A 25,628-nucleotide genomic window follows, 5' to 3' on the forward strand; every position below is an offset into this window, starting at 1 on the left:
ACCCAAAGATGTATCTAGCACCCCTGTTGCACAGGAAATTACAAGGGTTTTAGGAGCTCTGTGCCAGAAACTGCAAGCAGAGAACAACTAATGTATTTCTGATTATATCACAATAGCACAGCATGGTGATTAGTTAGCTGTTAATTAAAACAGACTATCACCCCCTTAGAAACTTCAGGTATCTGTTTGCTAAGCTACAGTCTGGAAGAACTGTGCTGGATGAAAAATAAGAACATTTTGCTTTATTGGACTCCTATTCTTTCCTTTGACTTTCTGAATTTGACCCTTTCATTGCAATTCAGCAACTTCATCTTCATTCAGAGATGGAAAGAGCAAGAAGATTAACCATACCAGTAAATTAACTCCCCACTACTCCACAAAGATTCTCTAGTTAAAAAAAAAAAAAAGAGATAATGAGGATGGGCGAGGTGGCTCCCACTTGTACTCCCAGCACTTTGGGAGGCCGAGGCAGGTGGATCACCTGAGGTCGGGAGTTTGAGACCAGCCTGACCAACATGGAGAAACCCTGTCTCTATTAAAAATACAAAATTAGCTGGGTATGGTGGTGCATACCTGTAATCCTGGCTATTTGGGAGGCTGAGGCAGGAGAATCATTTGAACCCAGGAGGTGGAGGTTTCAGTGAGCCCACATCATGCCACTGCACTCCAGCCTGGGCAACAAGAGCAAAACTCTGCCTCAAAAAATAAAAAAAAAAAAGAAAAAGAAAATGAACACAAATATGTTGGAATATAGATTCTGACATCATGTGTCTTTGGCTAATTGTTTATCTTCTCTAAGCCTCAGCTACCTCCTTTTTCAAATGGAGATTATTAATTCATTCAGCAAATATCTTACTGTGCATCTGTCATATAGCAGGGATTGTCTGAACAAAGTGTAGATTCTCCATTGATGAACAAAATACATAATACCTGCCTTCAGAGAGCTTCCAATCTAGTGATTGTACAGTATCAACCTCAGAGGATAGTGTGGGAATTAATAACAGTATACGGTACATAGCAATGCCTTAATATATTTCAGATTATTTTGATTTTATTCATTTTTTTCAGATTTGTATAGCTCAGTTCTTTTTAGTTTGTTTATATTAATGCCTTTTTTCTGAAAGTATGTCCTATAAGGAAATCATCTTTTTATTCCTTGATAGCTCTATGCAACATCCTGAAGAGCTAGGAGAATAGAAAAATGTGTATTCAGGATTCTTTTTTTTTTTTTTCCAAGACAGAATTTCACTCTTGTTGCCCAGACTGAAGTGCAATGGTGCTATCTTGGCTCACTGCAACCTCCACCTCCTGGGTTCAAGTGATTTTCCTGCCTCAACCTCCCACATAGCTGGGCTTACAGGTGCACACCACCACAGCCCGCTAATTTTTTGTATTTAGTAGAGACGGGGTTTCACCATATTGGTCAGGCTGGTCTCAAACTCCTAACCTCAGGTGATCCACCTGCCTTGGCGTCCCAAAGTGGTGGGATTACAGGTCTGAGCCACCGTGCCCAGCCCATATACAGGATTCTTAAGCATTTATAACCCATCTTCTCATTGGATTTTTTGGGCTTTAGGTCAGGGATAATAGAGAGCTAAATTCATGTGAGAAATATTTCCCTGATTTCTTTTTATAGCTCAGAAAAATGTTCAATTATTACTCTGTGATATGTGAAGAATTTGTATGTAGTGTAATAATGAATCCAATATGCTTATTTTTTCTTTTTTTTTTTTTCCTGATTTGTTCAACTTTTGAAGCAATCCAATGTGCTTTTAAGCTGAGTATAGGAAATTGATTTAATGATGAGTACCAAGAAAGCTAAAGCCAGTGTTATAATAGCTGTTCTTTGGATACTGCAGTGTAGTAGATTGTAGACATATACTGCATTATATAGGAATCATTTGCAAGTGACCTTTTAGATGATACCTTTTGGGTTTCTGAGTTAGAGCAAATCATGAGTGGCTGCTCACCGCCCTCCCCCAACACTGTGTTTATTTTTATGGTCTCTCCCCTCAATTGAAGTGAAATGCTCAGTGTCATGATTATTTTTATAACTTTGCTATTTGTGCATATTATTTATCACTATTGTTTTGTCACTATGGTATAGCTTTGCTCACAGCCTCCTTTTATTTATACTTGATCTTAATTCCTTTAGAGCCTTACATGAGGCTAATTTCTAGAAAATGGCCAAAAGAGTGGTCAAGCATACACTGTGACTTCTTTGAAGCCAGAAACTCAGCTTCTCTTTGAAAGCCCTGTCCATGATAGATTTTTGGTGTGACATTTGCTAGCAGTTTTGTTGCTGCGGAACTGCAGCATTACAGTGGAAGAGCAGTCAGCAAATTCTTTCCATCAATGGCTTGGTTCACATACAAAAGAAATTTTGCATTAAATCCCTAAAAGACAACGTGATGAAATCTCAGCTTCTTTACCCTTTACTTCCATGCTAGTAAGAGGGTTACTGGATTAATTTTAAAAGGCATTAGCATATAGTTACCACATAGACTGGAATGAGACTGATGCTAGAGTATTGGCTTTCCCAAAGCAATTAGTCCTGGAAAATGCTCAAGCCTGGGCATGGGGCTGTCATATGAATATAGGATTCATTTATAATGTTCCCTACAGTGCAAATGTGGTGAAAAAAAGAGTTGATAGTGCTCTGCAGGGAATTAGAGTGATTTGTCAGGTTCCAGAAGCAGCCAGAAGGAACAGAGTGGGTGGCACAGGAAGTGCACAATTGATTGGGCTAGTGTATTGAGCTGTGTATTGCCTGGCTCCCAAGCAATACACAGGGAAAGTATCTGAGATAGGGAAAGTATCCTGTACATTCCCTTTGTATCTACCTGAAGGACAGCCCAAGTGAAATCCCGTCATTTTGCATATGTACAAAATAATATTTAAGAACCATGAAAAATCAAAAGCATGAGTGGGTCCCATATTTGCCTGGGATAAAGACAGAGCTACAGGTAATCTCAGATCTCAGTGTCCAGTAGTACTTATTTTATAAAAGAAAAAACTGAAACCATAAAAGTTAAATAGCTGGCCCAGGTATACATGCAGCTGCTTCATGCAAAACTCCTTCCAGGAGCCCTTCCCATCACCAGTCTCAGCAGTTTATCTATCCTTGACTCTGCTTGCTGCCAGTGAGTTATTTTTGAAATCTTTTGGAAAACTTTGATGTGTTTGGAAGTACAGTACAGTAGTTAATAAATCACTAACTTTTGTGTATATATGGATAAGATTACTTACAATTTATAGTGAGAAGCTTCTGTTATCTAGATTGGCGCTTTTAGATTACGATACCTGGATGCCGTTTTAAGAAGTTGTTTCTTAATGCAATAAATATGCCCTCCAAGACCTCATGTAATAAAATGTCCCATTATAGAAACAGTAGTTTGAGGAACAAGAAAATAAGAAGAAGAACAAAAAATTAAAAATTGCCAGAAAATAACTTTTCCTGTGGCTTTATTAATAGAGATAGGTTCTTCTTTTCTTTTCTCTCATTTTTTTTTTTTTTTTGAGATGAGATAGAGTCTTGTTCTGTCTCCCAGGTTGTAGTGCAGTGGCATGATCTATGCTCACTGCAACCTCCGCCTCCCAAGTTCAAGTTATTCTTGTGCCTCAGCCTCCCAATTAGCTGGGATTACAGGTGCACACCACCATGCCCGGCTAATTTTTGTATTTTTAGCAGAGACAAGTTTCACCATATTGGCCAGGCTAGCCTCAAACTGACCTCAAGTGATCCGCCCACCTTGGCCTCCCAAAGTGCTAGTAGTACACAAGTGAGCCACTGAGCCTGGCCAGAGATAGGTTCTTAATAGCTACAAGTGTAAAAATAAATTGATGAGGTGTTGGATTGTAGCTGTGGTTTCACTAGTGTCTAATATATCAAATATTACATTTCAGTATGTGATTTGCTGTATGTCAATATTATATCTCAAAGCTATTAAAAAATAGGTGATCAAACCTGACACAAATACATATTGTAAGCAAGTCCTAAACATGACCTTCCCATATGCAGAACCAGAGTCACCCCATTTTGTTACTTGTGAGATGATCTGCAACCCAGTTCACAACTCAAAGTCTCCAGAAAATGTGGTGCTGGCTGAGTGGTCAGCCTTACATACTACGTGCTGGTTATTACAGCATTGTAACCAGTATCTGTGTGTTACTAATCATGTTCCCCAAGTAATCAATTGTGTTATACTCAGTTTCAGTTCGAAAGACTAGCTCATTATAAGAAATTGGGTGTGAGGTTGGGGTGCTGAATTGGGAATTGAGCTAACATTGAGTACTTAACTATTTGCCTGGCAGTGCTCAATTCTTTACATGCATTCTCTCTCTTAACTTTTACCATAACCCTATGAAGCAGGTGCTTAAATTCCCATTTTATAGGTAAGGAAACTGATATGAAGGGGCGGGATCAATATGCAGACGCTGGCTTCTCTGACTCTAAAGGCTATGTTTTTAAGTTATTTGATTTCTGGATTAATAGTGATTCTAGAATGTAATAAGTGAATTCCTTACTATTTTATATTAATACTTTTGGTAAACACAGACTAATGCAATTTATCCACTACTAGTTTAAAACACCTGAGATGGTTTCTCACAATACAATTCCATGCTATTCTTATCTTCTTAGTTGTTGTTGTTGTTGTTGTTGTTTTTAAAAAAAGGACAGGGTCTCACTATGTCACTGAGGCTGGGGGTGCAGTGAAACAATCGTAGCTCACTGTAACTTCAAACTCTTGGGCTCAAGTAATCCTCCCTCCTCAGCCTCCTTAGTAGCTAGGACTACAGGTACATGTCACTGTGCCCAGCTTTTATATATGTATGTGTGTGTGTGTGTGTGTTGCTAATTATATATAGAGAGAGACAGAATCTCACTCTGTCACCCAGGCTGGAGTGCAGTAGTGCAGTCTCTGCTCACTGCAACCTCCACCTCCTGAGTTCAAGCTATTCTCCTGCCTCAGCCTCTCGATTAACTGAGATTATGAGGATGTGCCACCAGGCCCAGCTAACTTTTTTTGCATTTTTAGTAGAGGCGGGGTTTCACCATGTTGGCCAGGCTGGTCTCGAACTCTTGATTTTAAGTGATCTGCCTGCCTTGGCCTCCCAAAGTGCTGGGATTACACATGTGTGCCACCGTGCCCAGCCCAGCTAATTTTTATTTTATTTTTTGTAGAGTCACAGTCTCTATGTATTGCCCAGGCTGATCTCCAACTCCTGGGCTCAAGCAGTCTTCCCACCTCAACCTTTCCACCTTTTAGAAGATAGGCTGGCCATTGTGCCCAGCCTATCTTCTAAAAATTTAATGCCACTTTGAATTCATTAAAAGTAGAATGTAGTTGATGAAATTATATTCATCGCTTAAGAACCAAAGAAGGAGAAAAATCATTTTTTGAGCTTTTTCTTGCACTATAAGTGCTCATCTGAACTTCGTAAAGACCTTTACCCTTCGGTTTCTTCATAGAGTTTTATTTTCCAGCTGCAGAAACTGCTGTGTAAAATCTAGTTCATATCAGTTGGCCTCATTCCTGCTATGAAGTCTTTGAGTTCTATTTCTGCCATTTTTGTTTCTGATTCTGGCTTGTTAGGGGAAGAGTTTTGAATTATTTAGTCATACTTCTTTATGCCACTGAAATATTTAGGCCAAAAATCCATATTGTTGTCTTAGAGGAATGAAAATCATTTAATTTTTATTACTGCAGTCCTCATTACTGCTCTCACGAAAGCTTTACATGTGGTCTCTCCAGTGAGCCAAATTATCTTAAAATTATGAAAAGTGCCATGAAAATAAAAAGTAAAAACAATGACTGAAGAAGCAGATTACTAAAGAAATCAGAGAAAAAAAAATAGGGACAAGAATGTGTGCTGGGGAAGAAATTTACCATTTGGAAGGAGTAATTTTCAGCAGTGCCTCTCTCGACTCTCTTCTTTCTGCAGTTTTCCCCTGTTTCTTTCATAACGTGTTGGGATTGTTCTCTCAGCCTCCATTTCCTCCTTGGTCCAGCGCCTTCCCTGCTTCCTTCCCATCCTACTCATGGCTATTGTAGTGACTGTACTGAAATGCAACCTGGAAAAATATGCTCTTAGAATTGAGAGAAGTTTTCTTATATTAGCCTCAACACATAATTTATTTTGTATTTTGCTTTATTTGTATTTTGCTTTATTTGCTTTAATTTTCTGCCCCATTAATAGTATGTAAGAGAGGCCAGGTGCAGTGGCTCACACCTGTAATCCCAGCACTTTGGGAGGTCGAGGCGGGCAAATCATCTGAGGTCAGTAGTTTAAGACCAGCCTGGCCAACATGATGAAACCCCATCTCTACTAAAAATATAAAAATTAGCCAGAAATGGTGGTATGCAACTGTAATCTCAGCTACATGGAAGGCTGAGGGACAAGAATCGGTTTAACCAGAGAGGTGGAGGTTGTAATGAGCTGAGATCACACCACTGGGTGACAAAGTGAGACTCTCTCAAACAAAACAAAACAAAATAAAAAAAACAGTATATAAGAAAGGCTATTACGCTCTTTCTACCCCAAAAGCTAGCAAACACTGGATATTATAAGATCTTAGGCAACCTGATAGGTGAAATTTTTGTCATTAGAGAAAGTTTTTGACACATATACTGTACAGGTAAGGAAGAGAGTAGTACTGTGCTGTGGTGAGGCAGAGTTGTGTTTTGTTATTGTTGTTGTTTTTGGGTTTTTTTAGGCAGAGTTTTGCTCTGTTGCCTAGGCTGGAGTATAGTGGTGTTTAAGCTCACTGCATCCTCTGCCTCCCAGGTTCAAGTGATTCTCCTGCCTCAGCCTCCCGAGTAGCTGGGATTACAGGTGCCTGCCACCATGCCTGGCTAATTTTTATATTTTTAGTAGAGACGGGATTTCACTATGTTGGCCAGGGTGGTCTCGAACTCCTGACCTCAGATGATCTGCCTGCCTTGGCCTCCCAAAGTGCTGGAATTACAGGCATGAGCCACGGCACCCGGCCCAGAGTTTTTAAAGTTGACACTTGAATTGGGTTTTTCTCTCTTTACACTGTACAAAAATAATAGAATGAGAATTGGGTTCTAGGTTTTGTTGTTGTTGTTTTTAGTGGTGGCAGGAAAGCTGGGGATACAGGTGATTAGGATGAGTATTACAGAAGTAGCAGGAGTCCCATGGCACCAAGTTCAGTCTTCTTGTTACCCATTCTAGAGGCCCCGTACCTACTTAGAGGCTTTGAGATGAGGAGGCTTGAGTTTGGATTCTGGCTCTGCCACCTCCTTACCTAGAACCCCTTTATAAGTCACCGAGTGGCCAGGCGCGGTGGCTCACACCTGTAATCCCAGCACTTTGGGAGGCTGAGGCGGTGGATCACGAGGTCAGGAGTTCGAAACGAGCCTGACCAACATGGTGAAACCCCGTCTCTATTTAAAAAAAAAAAAAAAAAAAAAGTCACTGAGTTTGTGAGTCTCAATGTTATCATTACGAAAGTACAAGAACACCAACCTTTTCTGTCATGCTGAGCAGTGTGGCAGTGCTGGACTCTGTATGAGTTTTAAAAAGGTTATCAAATGTATGTGATGTAATCCTGCACCTATAGGACTGATTCACTAACAAGATTAGTGTTTAAAAGAAAGAAAAAGAGGGCCGGGCGCAGTGACTCACGCCTGTAATCCCAGCACTTTGGGAGGCTGAGGCTGGTGGATCATTTGAGGTCAGGAGTTCGAGACCAGCCTGACCAACATGGTGAAACCCCATCTCTACTGAAAATACAAAAAAAAAAAATATTATCCAGGTGTGATAGTACACACCTGTAATCCCAGCTACTTAGGAGGCAAAATGGGAGCAGCAGTTTGAAAAGTGAGCATCTTCTTCATGGGGTCCAGTGCCCAGGATTTTTGGAAAGAAGAAACTACCTCTATTATCTCTGTGAGTCTACTTCTTTCCTCCCCACCCCTGAAAGCTACACTGAAAAGGTACCTGCGGTTTCTACAAAGAGACCTTGAGTTTCACACCTGTGTGTCTTTCACATGCTTTTCCCCAGTCGTGAAGTCCTCCTGCCACTCACTTCCCCTGTGCCTGCTCAGCTTCTGTCTAAACATCTGTCTACTCCTTCTAAAGAGCAACCTATCCACCTCTAAGAAGAAACAGTTGCTCCTTGTTTTATGCCTACACACATCATATGGTAGTACAATGACTCATTTCCAAAATCATGTCACTTACAAAGTGCCAGATTCTTGAGGGCAACTCTGTCTGACGAAATAGTCATTTCTACAAAGTGGCTCTTAGAGAATCTGGTACCTAGAACACACTTTGTGTTTAATACATGGCAGCTAGAATGACAATGTAATGAAAATTCCTGTATCCTCATCACTTATGGAGTGATTATTGAGTAAGTGAATAAATGGGTGAATATTCAACATGTCTATTATACTTTCATTGGAATATTTCTTGGTTTGGGGGTTTCCACTTTGTGAGTCCTATAAATTGGAATTCTGATTTCGTAGGATTAAAAATGAATTACTTATCTTATGGCTTTTTTTTTCACCCCAGGTAAATACCCTTAGGGAATGTTTTTTAATTAATAAGCTTTTAAACTGAAGGAGATTTTGGCTATAAATTCTGGTTCTAGATGTGTTATGTTGGTCAAATTTCTTAAACTCACTATGCCTCAATTTTTCCATCTATATAATGAGGTAACCATGCAGTTCTTTACTGGCTTGAGTGAGACAAGTAATGTATTAGTCATGTGTGCACATGTATGTGTGTGTGCCCTCAATGTTGTAGGCATTGATTAAATGGTGCTATTATAGTTATAAAATGTCAATGTAGAAAAACAAACTGAAAATCACCTTAAATCCCACCAGAGGTGTGATCACTGTTGACATTTAGTAGAGATACTCATGAGAACTTTCTTTAAACCCACACAGAAACTTTCACATAAATGAAAATAATGTGGTAAATAAATAGGCTGCATTAAATTTGTTATTTTCTTCACTCTGCAGTGTTTTCTTTTTATGACAATGCATCTTCATCTATATCATGCCATAAGAGGGATGACTGAATTTTTTTAATTTTTTAGGATTTTTTTTTTTTTTTTTGAGATGTAGTTTCACTCTGTCACCCAGGCTGGAGTGCAGTGGTATGATCTCAGCCTACTGCCACCTCCGCCTCCTGGCTTCAAGCTATTCTCATGCCTCAGCTTCCTGAGTAGCCAGGGAACCAGCCTGTTGAACAGGCTGGTGTCGAGTTCCTGATCTCAAGTGATCCACCCGCCTTGGCTTCCCAACGTGCTGGGATTACAGGTGTGAGCCACCATGCTCAGCCTAGGATAATTTCTTAGAAGTGGAATTATTAGATTTAAAGTTAACCTATAAAAGTATTCATTGTTATAAGTACTTATGATTTGCTCCTTTATTTTATTTTATTTTTTGTCTATGTGTTACCTTCAATGTGGAAGACAGTGTGGCGATTCCTCGAGGACTTATAAATAGAAATTCCATTTGACCCAGCAATCCCATTACTGGGTATATATCCAAAGGATTATAAATCGTTCTACTATAAGGACGCATGCACACGAATGTTCATTGCAGCACAGTTTACAATAGCAAAGACCTGGAACCAAAATGACCATCGATGATAGACTAGACAGAGAAAATGTGGCACATATACACCATGGAATACTATGCAGCCATAAAAAACAATGAGTTCGTGTCCTTTGTAGGGACATGCATGAACCTGGAAACCATCATTCTCAGCAAACTGACACAAGAACAGAAAATCAAACACCACATGTTCTCACTCATAGGTGGGTGTTGAACAATGAGAACACATGGACACAGGGAGGGGAGCATCATACACCTGGGGTCTGTCGGGGGGAAACAGGGGAGGGACAGCGGGGGGGGGGGTGGGGAGTTGGGGAGAGATAGCATGGGGAGAAATCCCAAATACAGGTGATGGGGAGGAAGGCAGCAAATCACACTGCCGTGCATGTACCTATGCAACAATCTTGCATGTTCTTCACATGTACCCCAAAATCCAAAATGCAATAAAAAAAAACAAACAAGAGTTTATTAAAGAAAAAAAGTTGGGCCAGGCACAGTGGCTCATGCCTGTAATCCCAGCACTTTAGGAGGCCGAGGTGAGAGGATTGCCTGATCCCAGGAGTTCAGGACCAGCCTGAGCAAGATAGCAAGATCCTGTCTTACCAAAAAATTAGCCAGGTATGGTGGCACATACCTGTAGTCCTAGGTACTTGGGAGGCTGAGGTAGGAGGATTCCTTGAACTTGGGAGTTAGAGGCTTCAAGGCTACAGTGAGCTATGATTGTGCCACTGCACTCCAGCCTGGACAACAGAGCAAGATCCTGCCTTTTAAAAAAAAAAAGTAAATTACAGAGAAGGACTCTCAGATTTAATTATCACCAATTCAAATTACATGAATTTTAACTCAATTTTTAAATAATAATTTATACTTTTCATAATCCTTCTGCTTTAATAAAATTATGGGTGGGGTATTGTTAGGTATAATATATTGTGACATGATGTTCACACCTCAGGCATATCTGTTACTTGAGCTAAACTTTAGTTTTTCTGTAATTAATATTTCCATTCCTAGCTTAAGTTAATTAACTTTTACTTCTGATTTGGCAAGTTTTTTTCAGCAGATTTAATTGAGCTCTTCTTCAGTATAAATTTCTATTCATGACAGTTGAACTATAGAAAATTAAGAGTAGTTGAAAACCTACCACATTCATATTTTTGAATAATTGATTTTATTGAAACAAATCTCATTAAAGATCTCTAAAGTGAAAGTTTGTATAGTATAACAGAAGGATTTGCATCCATTTACTTTGGCTGAGTTTTCACTGGATTAACCATAATTCTACTTCTGCCAGGTTAATGTTATAATTACGTGTCCCATCTCTGCTACATAAATATAAGAAGACTTACCTCATATCAGAGTGTCTTCCCCACTACAGTAGTTGAAACCAGTCTATAAGGGGAAAAGTCAAACACAATGAAAATCCATTATCATATGGCTTAGAAGCTTTGCTAATACAGTCAGGGCTTAATGGCAGGGATACATTTCTGAGAAATGCGTCATTGAGTGATTTTGTTGTAGATCGTCATAAAGTATTTAACCTAGATGGTCTGGCCCCTTCCACACCTGGGCTATATGTTGTAAGGCTGTTGTTCCCAGGCTATAAACCTAGGCAACATGTTACTGTACTGAATACTGTAGGCAACTGTAACATAATGGTAAATATTTGTATATCTAAACATAGAAAAGGTACAGTAAAAATATGGTATTATAATCATATGGGACCACCATTGTATATGCGGTCCATCCTTGACTGAGACATTATTGTGTGGTGCATGACTATAGAGGTGTTTCTCATTTGAGGCTGTTGTCTTCAATATCCAGAGCTACTATAATTTGCTACTGAATGACATTTTATTGAGTTGGAAATTCAGAACCTGGGAAAAAATGAACTCACTTACTCCTGAGGTAAAATATTACTGTCTTTCTGGGACTAGGCATCATGAAGCTGAGACAGAAGTTACTAGACTATCTGGAAGACTTTAGAAGGCCCACTTTGTCAGTAATCAGATGAGGAAGCTAAAATCAGATAAGAAAACCAGAATTGTGGTCAAGAGCATAGAAAGCTCCTTTGGACAGAAAGCTTTTTCCCTTTTTATTTTTCTTCTTTTATATTTTTCTGGATGCCAAAGGCAAATTACTGAGCATCTAAAAGAGCATAAGACTAGGAGATTGAAAGAGGTATGTCAGTTAGATCGATAAATTAATATTTCAAATTAGCAGGAGCCTAAGAAACTGTATCAGTGAATACTTTTTGGTTGCAAAGAACAGAAATTAGTTTGAATAATTGTCCCATTAATCTTGGGCTGACCATAGATATCTATTTGTCACAGTTCTGGAGGCTGAGAAGCTAGCATCTAGATGCTGATTCATTTGGTTCCTGGTGAGGGCTCTCTTCCTGGTTTGCAGACAGTCTTCCTGCTGTATGCACACATGGTGAGGGGAGAGATCATGTCTCTTATTGTAAGGGCACTAATTTCCTCTATGAGGGCTCCATCCTCATGACCTTGTTACTTCCCTGAGGCCCCACATCCAAATACCATTGTATTGGGAATTAGGCAATATAAATTTGCAGAGGGGCATAAAAATTCAGCTCATAGCAATAGCTTCACCAAAAAAGTAGAATGTATTGTAAGGGTGTGAATCCTGCCTGGAACCCGAAGGTCAGGATGCACCAGGACCTCTGGAAATGATGGCTTTTCCAGTTCCTTCATCTGTGTGGCAGAATATGGCCATTTCGCAGAAGCTTAATGAACATGTAAAAAAACGGTAGCTGCCGGGCGCGGTGGCTCAAGCCTGTAATCCCAGCACTTTGGGAGGCGGAGGCGGGTGGATCACGAAGTCAAGAGATCGAGACCATCCTGGTCAACATGGTGAAACCCCGTCTCTACTAATACAAAAAATTAGTTGGGCATGGTGGCGCGTGCCTGTAATCCCAGCTACTCAGGAGGCTGAGGCAGGAGAATTGCCTGAACCCAGGAGGCGGAGGTTGCGGTGAGCCGAGATCGCACCATTGCACTCCAGCCTGAGTAACGAGCGAAACTCCGTCTCAAAAAAAAAAAGGAAAAAAAAAAAAAACAAAAAAACGGTAGCTGTGTCTCAGCTCCAACTAAAAACCACCTAAAGAGAGAATCTTGGTTGTCCTAGCCTATGTCATATGCTTCTCACCTGTGGCCTGGAGTGGCATGACAAGCAACAGAAACTTGGCTGCCCACCATAAAGGATGGTATTTGTGATGAGAGGATTTGAAGGGCAGTCCCTCACAAAGAGAAGCTGTTGTGTGCTGGCAAAGATCCCCACAGATCTCTACTACATCCCTCATCTGGTCTGGCTTTTTCATCTTAGTGATACGGAAATTGAGATAGAATACCATTAAATCACTTGCCATAGTCATGGCTTGATGAATGTGGGAAAAAGATAATTTATCATCCAAACTGGGTTGCTTTTGATAAGGGAGTACTATTAATAGGCATGGTGGCTCATGCCTATAATCCCAGCACTTTGGGAGGCCAGGGCAAGTGGATTGCTTGAGTCCAGGAGTTTGAGACCAACCTGGGCCATGTGGTGAGACCCCATCTTTATTAAAAATGAGCCCGGTGTGCAGTACACACCTGTAATCCCAGCTACTTAGGAAGCTAAGGTAGGAGGATTGTTTGAGTCTGGGAAGTTAAGACTGCAGTGAGCCATGATTGCACCACTGCACTCCACCTGGGTGACAGAGCAAGACCCTATCTCAAAAATAAATAAATAAGTGATTGGAACAACTAGGCTGTCTTAGAAAAATCAAGGTATATGATTACCCTTGAATGAAACAGTTGTGGATCTCAGGTTTTAAGGTAATAAATAGACTATTTGGGTAAATTGGGAAGCATCAAATCAGGACTAAAGATAGTTCTTCTCACCATTGTGGGATGAAATCAAAGATAAGGATATGTCTAAATAATTTATTATGCTTCTCTATATCAGTCAGTTACCTTCGAAAGAAGAAACTTTGGGAAAGGCACTTAGTTTCTTTGCTTCTCGGTTTACTGGAAGTAAATGGAAAATAATAATATTTTTCCAATTTCAAGATAATCAGAATGAGTATTCATGTCATGAAAGGTGTGGAGAAATATTGACCCGAAATGAAATATCTTAATTGTTTTCCTTGGGGCTGGGTCAGAAAAAGCTAAAAGGATAGTCAATCTGTATATATTGAAACTATTTGTTTACAGGCATACTTCAGAGAGATTATGGGTTCCATTCCAGACTACCACAATAAAGCGAGTATCAGAATAAAGCAAGTCATATGTTTTTGGTTTCCCAGTATATGTAAAAGTTATGTTTACCCTAAGCTCTGTAAGGTGTGCATTAGCAGTATATCTTAAAAAGTACATACATTAATTTTAAAATAATGTATTTCTAAAAAATGCTAATGATTATCTAAGCCTTCAGCAAGTTGTCATCTTTTTGCTGGAGGGTCTTGCCTCCATGTTGATGGCTGCTGACTGATCAAGGTGGTGGTTGCTGAAGGTTGGGGTGGCTCTGACAACTTAAGATAACAATGACACTTGCCACATCAATGGACTCCTTTCATGAAAGATTTCTCAGTAACATCGGGTGCTGTTTAATAGCGTTTTATCCACAGTAGAATTTCTTTCAAAATTGGAGCCAGTCCTCTCAAACCCTAGGACTGCTTTATCAATGAAGTTTATGTAATAGTCTAGATTCAGTGTTGTCATTTCAACAGTGTTCAAAGCATTTTCACCAGGAGTAAGTTTCATGTCAAGAAACCACTTTCTTTGCCCATCCATAGGAAGCAGCTCCTCATCTGTTCACATTTCATCATGAGATCACAACAATTCAGTCCCATCTTCAGGCTCCACTTCTGATTCTAGTTCTCTGGCCATTTCCACCACACCTGCAATGATTTCCTTCACTGAATTCTCAAACCCCTAGAAGTCATCCATGAGAGCTGTAATCAGCTTCTCCCAAATTCCTGTTAATGTTTATTTTTTTTGAAGCGACATTTATTTAAGTGTACAACTCCATGGTAATAAATACAGGTATATTCTTTTTTTGCCTTCCTCTCTCCCAACTCCCCTGCAACCCTCCCCACCCCACCCCAGCCTCTGGTAATCACCAGTCCACTTTCTATCTTCATGCTGCTTTTTTTAACTCCCATGTATGAGTGAGAACATGTGATATTTGTCTTTCTGTGCTTGCTATATTTCACTTAACATAATGGCCTCTAGTTCCATCCATATTATTGCAAATGACAGGATTTCATTCTTTGTTATGGCTGAATATTATTCCACTGTGTATATATACATTATCATTCACCTGCTGATGAGCACTTAGGTTGAGTCCATGTTTTGGCTATTGTGAATACTGCTGCATAAATATGGGAGTGAAGGGATCTCTTTGCTGTATTGATTTCCTTTCTTTTGGATATGTATCTAGTAGTGGAATTGCTGGATCATATGGTAGTTCTATTTTTAGTTTTTTTAAAGAACCGCTGCATCTGTCTGTTCTCATGCTTCTATAAAGAACTACCTGAGACTGGATAATGTATAAAGGAAAGAAGTTTAATTGACTCACAGTTCTGCATGGCCGGGGAGGCTTCAGGAAACTTTCAATTATGGCTGAAGGGGAAGCAAACACATCCATCTTCACATGAAAGACCATTGTTGAAAATCCGTTGTTTAGTGTAGCCATCTTTGTCAATGAGCTTAGCTAGATCTTCTGAATAACTTGCTGAAGTTTCTACATGAGCACTTGCTGCTTCTCCTTGGACTTTTATGAGACTGAGACTTCTCGCCTTAAACCTCATGAACCAACCTCTGCTAGCTTCAAGTAACTTCTGCAACTTCAGCACCTCTCTCAGTCTTGATAGAATTGAAGAGAGTTAGGTCCTTGCTTTGGATTAGGCTTTTGCTTAAGGGAATGTTGTGGCTGATTCGAACCTCCATCCAGACCACTCAAACTTTCTCCATATTAGCAATTAGGCTGTTTCGCTTTCTTATCATTCCTGAGTTCACTGGAGTGGTACTTTTAATTTCCTTCAAGAACTTTTCCTTTGCATTCACAACTTGGCTAACTGGTGCAAGAGGCCTAGCTTTCAGCTTATCTCAGCTTTTGACATGCCTTTCTTATAGAGTTTAATCATTTCTAGCTTTTGATTTAAAGTGAGAGATGTGGGACTCTTCCTTTTACTTGAACACTGGAAGATCATTGTAGGGTATTAATTGGCCTAACTTCAATATTGTGTCCTGGAATAGGAAGGCCTCAGAGGAGAGGAAGAGAGCTGGGAAGCAGCTGGTCGGTGGAGTAGTCAGAACACATGATTGTGTGTTAATTGATTGATTTAAGTTTGCCATTTCATATAAGCACAGTTTATGGTGCCCCAAAACAGTTATAATAATGACATTGAAGGTCATGGATCACATATCACCATAACAGATACGATAATAATGTAAAAGTTTGAAATATTGAGAGAATTACCCAAATGTGACACAGACAGGAAGGGTCAGCACATGCTGCTGTAAAAATGGTGCCAGTAGACTTGCTCAATGCAGGGTTGCCACAAACTTTCCATTTGTGAAAAAAAAACACAATAAAATGAGATATACTTATATGCTGAAAAAGGTATCTTATGGGTATATTATTGTTCAAGGTGAAGTTTGTTTGCATGAAGATAAAGATACAGTTTTATGGGACTCCATATTGCATTTGGGACTTTCAAAAGCCTAAAAATCTTAGTTGGTTATGGTGGCGCATGCCTGTGGTCCCAGCTAGTTGGGAGGCAGATGCAGGAGGATCTCTTGATCTCAGGAGATTGAGGCTGCAGCGAGCCATGTGCATACTGCTTCACTCCAGCCTAAGTGACAGTGAGACCCTGTCTCAACAACAAAAAAGCAAGCAAAAAACAAAATATAGCCTAAAAGTCAACTATTGGGCATTTCCCTATGTGTTGTGGTGACCTGGTTGATACTTTTTTATCTCAAAAGTCCAAGACCTAAGATGGTAGGGTGACCAGCTCTACCATAGTTTCATCATCTAGTGAAAGTAAATCATACCGCAGTTTTTCTGAGATTTAAATGAGATACTGTGCATAATGAGTTTAGCATAGTGTTCTACACTGAGTAAGCACTCAGTAAGTGGTTTATTAATTGTAATTAACCTAATAGATTTCCAAAAAAGAATACTTCTTTTCTGTTTTTGCCTATGCTATGTTATTTGGAAGACTTTCTACATCTGTTGTTTAAAGAATAATGCCCGCAGAGAACAGCTTCTCAGTAATGCAGTAAATGACAATCTAAAGCTAATTGTGCATAAAAATATCATTCTTTCTGACTACTTATTGAATTTTCAATGGAGTATGTTTCCTTTAGTAATGAAAAAATATGAAAACTGCTTGGGTAGTCAGAAGCTGTATAACTTTTATTTAAATAGGGAAATCGTTTTATATTAAATAAGAAGAAAAAAAAGAGAGAGACCGCTCCTAAAACTGAATGGCTACAAATGTGGACTTTTTTGTTTTTGATTTTTTTTTTTTTTTTCTAAAGAGAGAGAGAGAATAGGAGGGAGAAAAAAGGAAGAGAAAGAGAGAGAGAGAATGGGGAGGAGGGAGAAGGAAAAGAAAGAGGGAGAGAGAATGGGAGTATTGCTTTCTTGCCCAGGCTAGAATGCAATTTAGTAATGGGTATTGAAAACCTCTTTTGGCCGGGCGCGGTGGCTCAAGCCTGTAATCCCAGCACTTTGGGAGGCCGAGGCGGGTGGATCACGAGGTCAAGAGATCGAGACCATCCTGGTCAACATGGTGAAACCCCGTCTCTACTAAAAATACAAAAAATTAGCTGGGCATGGTGGCGCGTGCCTGTAATCCCAGCTACTCAGGAGGCTGAGGCAGGAGAATTGCCTGAACCCAGGAGGCAGAGGTTGCGGTGAGCCGAGATCGCGCCATTGCACTCCAGCCTGGGTATCAAGAGCGAAACTCCGTCTCAAAAAAAAAAAAAAAAAAAAAAAAAAAAGAAAACCTCTTTTATACTGATAATTATACTTAATGATGTAATCAGGAAGGAGTAAGGGAAGAAGATAACAAACAAACAGCCAACCAATATTTAATTTAAACCTATGAAATGCTATGCGATTACTGAGGAGTGATTTACTTCCAATTATATAGTCACCTTTGGAATAGGTGTGAGGTGGTAATGTATGTTTTGTGTATTTGAAGTGGAGAGTACTATAAATATTTATTAAGTTTACTTGTTCCGGGTCTGAGTTCAAGTTCTGAATATCCTTGTTAATTTTCTATCTCGTTGATCTATAGAATCGTTAGCTCTTCTTGTTGCATTGATCCTTTTGCCATTATGTAATGTCATTCCTCGCCTCTTTTGATCTTTGTTGCTTTAAAGTCTACTTTATCAGAGGTGAGAATTTCATCTGCTGCTTTTTGTTTATTAGTTTATTTTTACTCTCTGTTCAATTGGTAAATCTTCCTCCTTCTCTCTGAGTCTTTGTGTATTGTTTCATGTAAGATGGGCCCGGATGCAGCATACCGATGGGTTTTGGCTTTTTATCCAATTAAAATATATGTAAGTTTAATACCAGCATTTGATGCTAGCTGGCTGTTTTGCCCATTAGTTGATGTGAATTTTTTATTGTGTTAAAGTTCTTTGCTTTTTGATATATTTTTGGAAAGGCTGATATTGGTTGTTCCTTTATATGTATAGTGCTTCTTTCAGAAGCTCTTGTAAAGCAGGCCTGGTAGTGGTGAACTCTCTAAGTACTTGTTTGTTCGCAAAAGATTTAATTTTTCCTTCGCACATAAAGCTTAGTTTGGCTGGATAGGAAATTCTGGGTTGAAAGTTCTTTTCTTTAAGGATGTTAAATATTGGTCCCCACTCTTTTCTGGCTTGTAGGGTTTCTGCTGAGAGATCTGCTGTAAGTCTGATAGGTTTCCCTTTATGGGTAACCTGAACTTTCTCTCTGGCTGCCCTTAGTATTTTCTCCTTCATTTCAACCCTAATAAATCTGGCAATTATGTGCCTTGGGGTTGGTCTTCTTGAAGAATATCTTTGTGGTGTTCTCTGTATTACCTGGAGTTGAATATTACCCTGCCTTGCCAGGTTGGGAAAATTTTCCTGAATGATATCCTGAAGAGTATTTTCCAACTTGGATTCATTCTCTTCATCACATTCAGGTACACCTATCAAACGTAAATTAGGTCTTTTCACATAGTCCCATATTTCCTGGAGACTTTGCTCATTCCTTTTCATCCTTTTTTCTGCATTTTTGTCTTCTCGTTTCATTTCACTGAGCTGGTCCTCGACTTCTGATATCCTTCCTTCCGCTTGATCAATTCGACTGTTTAAACTTGTGCATGCTTCGCGAAGTTCTCGTGTTGTGTTTTTCAGCTCCATCAATTCACTTATATTCTTCTCTAAATTGTCCATTCTCATTAACATTTCGTTAAACCTTTTTTCAAGGTTCTTAGTTTCTTTGCATTGGGTTAGAATAAGTTCTTTTAATTCACAGAAGTTTCTTATCACCCACGTTTGGAAACCTGCTTCTGTTATTGGAATACCGGTGTAATCTATTAAGCCTTGTTCCGTTACTGATGAGGAATTGCAATCCCCTGTAGAGGGAGAGGCATTCTGATTTTGAGTATTCTCTACCTTTTTACGCTGGTTTCTTCCCTTCATTATATATTTGTCCGTCTGTCGTCTTTATAATTACCGACTTTCTAACTGGGTCTCTGACGTCCAACTTGTTGATTCCCTGCGCCGAAATCTGAGCAATCCACTGAGCCGGCCAAAAGAGCGGTGTTAAGATTGATGGTGCTTTTCTGCCCGGGAATATCCGGACTCTGCACCAAGAACTGGCGTGCTAAGGCACCAGCAAAACCGCCACGCCGGCCACAAGAGTCGCCCTGGCGACCCGTGGAGCTCCTCCACTGGGAATCTCGTGGTCCGTGAGCAACTAATATTCGTCTGAAAGTGTGGCGTCCTCTCGTTCTTTGCGCTTTCACTGGGAGGTACGTGCCCGAGCTGCTAATCATCAGCCATCTTGGATCTCTCTCGTTTTTGATTTTTGTTTTGAGACAGAGTTTCACTCTTGTCGCTCAGGCTAAAGTGCAGAGGCATGATCTCGGCTCATTGCAACCTCCACCTCCTAGGTTCAAGCGATTCTCCTGCCTCAGCCTCCTGAGTAGCTGGGATTATAGGCGCCTGCCACCACACCCAGCTAATTTTTTTGTATTTTTAGTAGAGAAGGGTTTTACCATGTTGGCCAGGCTGGTATTGAACTCCTGACCTCAGGTAATCCACCCGCTTAGGCCTCCCAAAGTGCTGGAATTACAGGTGTGAGCCATGCTCAGCCCCAAATATGTTATTTTTAAGGCCATAAAAGAGTCTTTGTCTTGGATTTATTTTTTTTTATCTAGAGACCAGCGTTTTTGTTTTAGATTTAATCCAATTAAATCTGGATTCACTCTTTCTTGGGTTTCTTGCTCTGTTCCCAGTTTTCCACTGCATAGCAGAGTTTCTCCAGAGGCCTCGGCGCGTTGGCCGGGAGCAGCTGCCTTCACCGTAAACACCCGTATTGGCACTGGAAAAAAACATCAACAGCAAGCAAGCAGCTTTGCCTTTCCACTGCCAGAGGCTCTGCACATTTAGAAACGGAACCATGAAAGGCATAACTTTAGATTTCCTCTCACGTAAATTAAAATTAATTAACTGCTTTCTTCATTTGGGATCTCATTTTTCCCTCTCAGAATAATAGTACCATACATTCTTTCCTACCAGAATAGAAGATCACCACTAAAGAAGCAGGCACATCCATAAACATGAAATTTCTTATATGCTCTAGCATTCTGCTGATTGAAACCATTTTCTTTTAACCTTAGTCACTTTAAAGGCTGGAGGTTGGTGAAAGTCTACTCACAGTGGTTTAAGCAGCACTTCATTCAGGACTGCAACTCAGCACATCCTCATTGAGGGCCAATATGCACAAGCTGTGCATGAAAAGCTGGGAATCATCTAGAGGTGGTTGCTGACTCCTGCCCTAAGGCGCTCAGCTCAGTCCTGTAGCTGTTGTGCGCCTGCACTGAGGCTTACTGCCCAACAAGGATTGACTTTACCATGTTGCGGTATAAGTATAAGAAGAGGAATTTTTTTAAACCTAGTGCCACAGGATTCAAAGGCAGGAGTGTAGGAGAGGTGGTGGTTTAGAAAAAGCTTCTGGAAGCAGAGGCTGGACACAATGGGGAAGACATAAACATTCACAAATGCTTAACAGAACGCCAGGCACTGAATCAGGCTCATTCCAAACATCATTCTTTTTTTTTGAGAGAGTCTTGCTCTGCCGCCCAGGCTGGTGTGCAGTGGCACGATTTTGGCTCACAGCAGCCTCTGCCTCTTGAAGTGATTCTCATGCCTCAGTCTCCTGAATAGCTGGGACTATAGCTGGGACTACAGGCATGTGACACAATGCCCAGCTAATTTTTGCATTTTTAGTAGAGACGGGGTTTTACAATGTTGGCCAGGCTGGTCTCAACCTCCTGACCTCAGGTGATCTACCCTCCTTGGCCTCCCAAAGTGCTGTGATTACAGGTATGAGTCACCACACTCAGCCCCGCACCCCCTTCTGCCCATTCTGTCAATCAGGCTGGAATGCAGTAGTACAATCATAGCCCACTGAAGTCTTGAACTCCTGGACTGAAGGGATCCTCCCACCTCAGCTTCCTGAGTAACTGGAATTAGAGGCACATGCCACCATACCCTGTTAATTTTTTAATTATTTTTTTGTAGAGACAGGGTCTTTCTGTGTTGCCCAGGCTGGTCTCAGACTCCTGAAGTGATCCTCCCGTCTCAGCCTCCCAAAGCTCTGGAATTGTAGGCATGAGCCAACACACTTGGCCTTATCTAATTTTCAAATATGATTTAAAGTTCCTTGTTTGCAAAATTAAAAAGATTGGAAAATATCAGCAAAAAACATGATCATACTAGACATACTATTTTAAAACTTGTTTTTACCAGTTAGTACATTTTCTGTCGTTAAGTATGCTTTTTCACAAACTCTTCAAGATGGCATGATTTCTTATCTTGCCTTGTCTTTTCTTTCCTTTTTTTGTTTTAGTTTTTTTTTTTTTTCGAGACAGGGTTTCACTGTGTTGCGCAGGCTAAAGTACAGTGACACAATCTCACCTCACTGCAGCCTCAACCTTACAGGTTCAAGCAAACCTCCTGCCTCAGCCTCCCAAGCACCTGGGACTATGGGTGCACACTGCCACACTTGGCTCATTTCTATGTTGTTTGTAGAGACAGAGTTTTACCATGTTGCCTGGGCTGGTCTTGAACTCCTGAGCTCAGATGATCCACCAGCCTCGGCCTCCCACAGTGTTGGGATTACAGGAGTAAGCCTCTGCACCTGGCCACTGCATGATTTCTTTAACCATTTCCCTTGTAGCTAAATAGGTAAGAAGATATAAACATAAGAAGAGTTAAACCCTGAAAGTATTAGGAGAAAATATATAATCTAAATGGTGGACATATTTTTAAATGCATTATATTAAGGATAGACATGTGGTCTGGCTGTGGTGAAACCCAACCTACATGGTGAAATCCCATCTCTTCTAAAAATACAAAAAAAAAAAAAAAATTAGCTGGGCTTGGTGGCGGGAACCTGTAATCCCACCAACTCAGGAGGCTGAGGCAGGGGAATCACTTGAACCCAGAAGGCAGAGGTTGCAGTGAGCTGAGATTGCACCACTGTACTCCAGCCTGGGCAACAGAGCGAGACTCTGTCTCAAAAAAAAAAAAAGAAAGAAAGAAAGAAAGAAAAAAGGATAGAAACATAATAGAAAAGATGAGTAGTTTTGAACCCATAAAAATTAAAAATCCTTTGGGTATCAAGAGTACTCTAAATAAAATGTAAAGGCACTGTCTTGTTTAACTCTCACAATAGCTTTGTGAAGTAGGTACTTAGCTTTAGAGAAGGAGAAGGGGAAACTGAGGCATAGAGAACTGACAGTGTGGAAATCAGTGCTTTCTATGAGATGATGATTTTTCTGTGTGTGTGTGTGTGTGTGTGTGTGTGTGTGTGTGTGTGACAGAGTCTCACTCTGTCACCCAGGCTGGAGTGCAGTGGTGAAATCTTGGCTCACTGCAGCCTCCACTTCCAAGTTCAAGCTATTCTCCTATCTCAGCCTCCCCAGTAGTTGGGACTACAGGTGCATGCCACCATGCCTGGCTAATTTTTGTTTTGTTTTGTTTTGTTTTGTTTTTTGGAGACAGAGTCTCGGTCTGTCACCAACACTGGAGTGCAATGGTGCCATCTCAGCTCACTGCAACTCCCACCTCCCAGGTTTAAGTGATTCTCCTGCCTCAGCCTCCCAAGTAGCTGGGACAATAGACACGTACCACCAAGCCTGGCTAATTTTTGTATTTTTAGTAGAGATGGGGTTTCACCATGTTGGCCAGGCTGGTCTCAAACTTCTGACCTCAAGTGATTTGCCTGTCTTGGCCTCCGAAAGTGCTGGGATTACAGGCATGAGCCACTGCACCCGGGGAGACTGATGATCTTGGTGAAGCTGATAAAATAAGAGGCAGAATGAGGAGGTAGCTCAAGTTTAGTCTTTCCAACAGCCTTGGATATGAATCCCCTCTTTACCACTTAGGAAAGGTGATGGAAGGGCAGCTTTTTAGACAGTTGAAAATACTATATTTTCATTCCATATTTTAAAGTGTTTACTTACACATGCTTTCTCATAATAACTATTTTGACACACAAAAAAATAACTTTTTTAGACGTCTTGAAAGGAACGTCAGGTGGATCTTAAAATACGAAATCCAGAGACAGCAAGAACAAATTAGATGCTAATTACAGTTCCTTTTACTATCCCTTATGGTTTACTATACTGTCTCTAAAATAGTAGAAATTGTCAAGGCCACGCTTGAATAGGTATAGTATAATATAGATCATTAACTACTTTTTAAAGAGATGGAAGGTAAAAGCCAAAACTGTATGAGCTGTTATCAATTAGGTGAAATAGAATAAGAGTTTCCAGCTATCATAATAGTTTATTAGTGGGAAAATCTGGAATGAAGAAATTTAGAATTTAAATGTTTTTTAGGTCATCTTTAGGTAGATCCAATCAAGTTTAAAATTCTACCACATCTTAGATATGAGCAGATGGCTCATTGATGGTGTTCAGTAAAATCTTTCTGCATAGTTGGTTTAAAATTTGACTTAACACAAAGATACGATATTTATCTTCTCTAGAGTAACAAAATTTATGTTATATAATAACCTTGACATGCTTACAAAATCATGTTTAATGGGCTCTTGAGAGCTCTGGTGAATACCACAATTTGGTCTGTTTTCAGCCTTTTTTTTTTTTTTTTTTTGAGACAGAGTTTTGCTCTGTTGCCCAGGCTGGAGTGCAGTAGCGCAATCTCAGCTCACTGCAACCTCCGCTGCCTGGGTTCAAGCAATTCCCCTGCCTCAGATTCCTGAGTAGCTGGGACTATAGGCACCTGCCATAACACCCGGCTAATTTTTTGCATTTTAGTAGAGACAGGGTTTCACCATGTTGGCCAGAATGGTCTCAATCTTCTGACCTCGTGATCTGCCCACCTCGACCTCCCAAAGTGCTGGGATTACAGGCATGAGCCACTGCTCCTGGCTTGTTTTCAGCATTTTTAAGGAATCTGGGAAAGCTGTAGGAAACGAAGTATCCATTGTAAACTTTTTGTATCAGGCTTAACTACTGCTTTCTTGAAGTTTAGCAAAAGGATAAAGGACTGTATGTTCTTCATTAACTATAGTCAAAACTGAATTTAATAATTTTTGATAGCTGTTTAGAACAACTGTTTGAATCTCTCCTATGAAGAATATTAAGATTTTTAGCATTTGAGAGTCCTAATATACCCACTTAAAATTCAGATGACTTAGGGCCAGGTGTGGTGGCTCATGCCTGTAATCCAAGCACTTTGGGAGTTTGAGGCAGGCAGATCACTTGAGGCCAAGAGTTCAAGACAAGCCTGGCCAACTTGGTGAAACCGCATCTCTACTAAATACACAAAAAAATTAGCCAGGCATGGTGGCGGATGCTGGTAATTCCAGCTACTCAGGAGGCTGAGGCATGAGAATCGTTTGAACTCAGAAGGGAGAGGTTGAAGTGAGCTGAGATGGCACCACTGCACTCCAGCCTGGGCAACAGAGTGAGACTGTCTCAAGAAAAAATAAAAATTAATAGTCTTTGTCATTTAATTCCTTGTATATACATATATGCTTGTAGATATATGTAAGTATAATTTAGTACATTTTATTTTTTCCCAAACAGATAAACAATCAGATTCTGTATGGAAGAAGTCACCAAAATGCATCTGCCATTATTAAGACTGCCCCATCAAAGGTCAAGCTGGTTTTCATCAGGTAAGATTGCTGGATCTGGTTTTGCAAAATCAAAGACCTCTTCTGAAGATGTTATTAGTGTAAGACTATGTCATATTTGATTTGTCTAGCAAAATCACTGTTCCTTCTAAAAACACATATTCCTTTTGTAACTGTCACTTTAAGAAAGTATTGATTGTTTTGATTATGAGATTTTCTTATTTGCTTTTCATGTTTCACAGGATAGAATTGGTAGCTGAGGCTAGTACTTATATTTCAGTTACAAAACATTCTTCCCTTTCCGGATCCATTTATCTTGTATATAAACATAATGAAACCTGCTAACATCTCTTCCTGTCACTATTATTTGGCACATTTGCTGAATCATTAATATCTTCATTAAAGAATAAACAGAAAAACAGAACTGATGGCATTTTTAGGAGCTTTTTTTTTTTTTTTTTTTTCACAGATGGGGTTTCACCATGTTGGTCAGGCTGGTCTCGAACTCCTGACCTCAGGTGATCCACCCACCTCAGCCTCCCAAAGTGGTGGGATTACAGGTGTGAGCCACTGAGCCCAGCCAGGAGCTTCATTTTAAGAGTGCCGGTGAGCAGCTCAGATGGAGAAGGTGTCAGCACTGCTGCCTAGAGTTGTATTGTG

The 25,628-nt window shown here is 40.1% G+C and overlaps 1 protein-coding gene across 10 annotated transcripts in view; it reads left to right on the forward strand.

The window, feature by feature from the left end:
* PATJ (PATJ crumbs cell polarity complex component) overlaps positions 1–25,628 on the forward strand; it is a 399,000-nt gene that overhangs the window by 225,784 nt on the left and 147,588 nt on the right. For all 10 annotated transcript variants that reach the window (XM_064372414.1, XM_064372417.1, XM_064372415.1 and 7 more), the window contains exon 29: positions 24,919–25,010. In XM_064372414.1, the coding sequence (XP_064228484.1) occupies positions 24,919–25,010 (92 nt within the window). The remainder of the gene's footprint in view (positions 1–24,918; positions 25,011–25,628) is intronic.

This window comes from Aotus nancymaae, unplaced genomic scaffold (assembly GCF_030222135.1).
Source record: "Aotus nancymaae isolate 86718 unplaced genomic scaffold, 86718_ANA_hifiasm-v0.15.2.pri h1tg000007l, whole genome shotgun sequence".
Lineage (NCBI taxonomy): Eukaryota > Metazoa > Chordata > Mammalia > Primates > Aotidae > Aotus > Aotus nancymaae.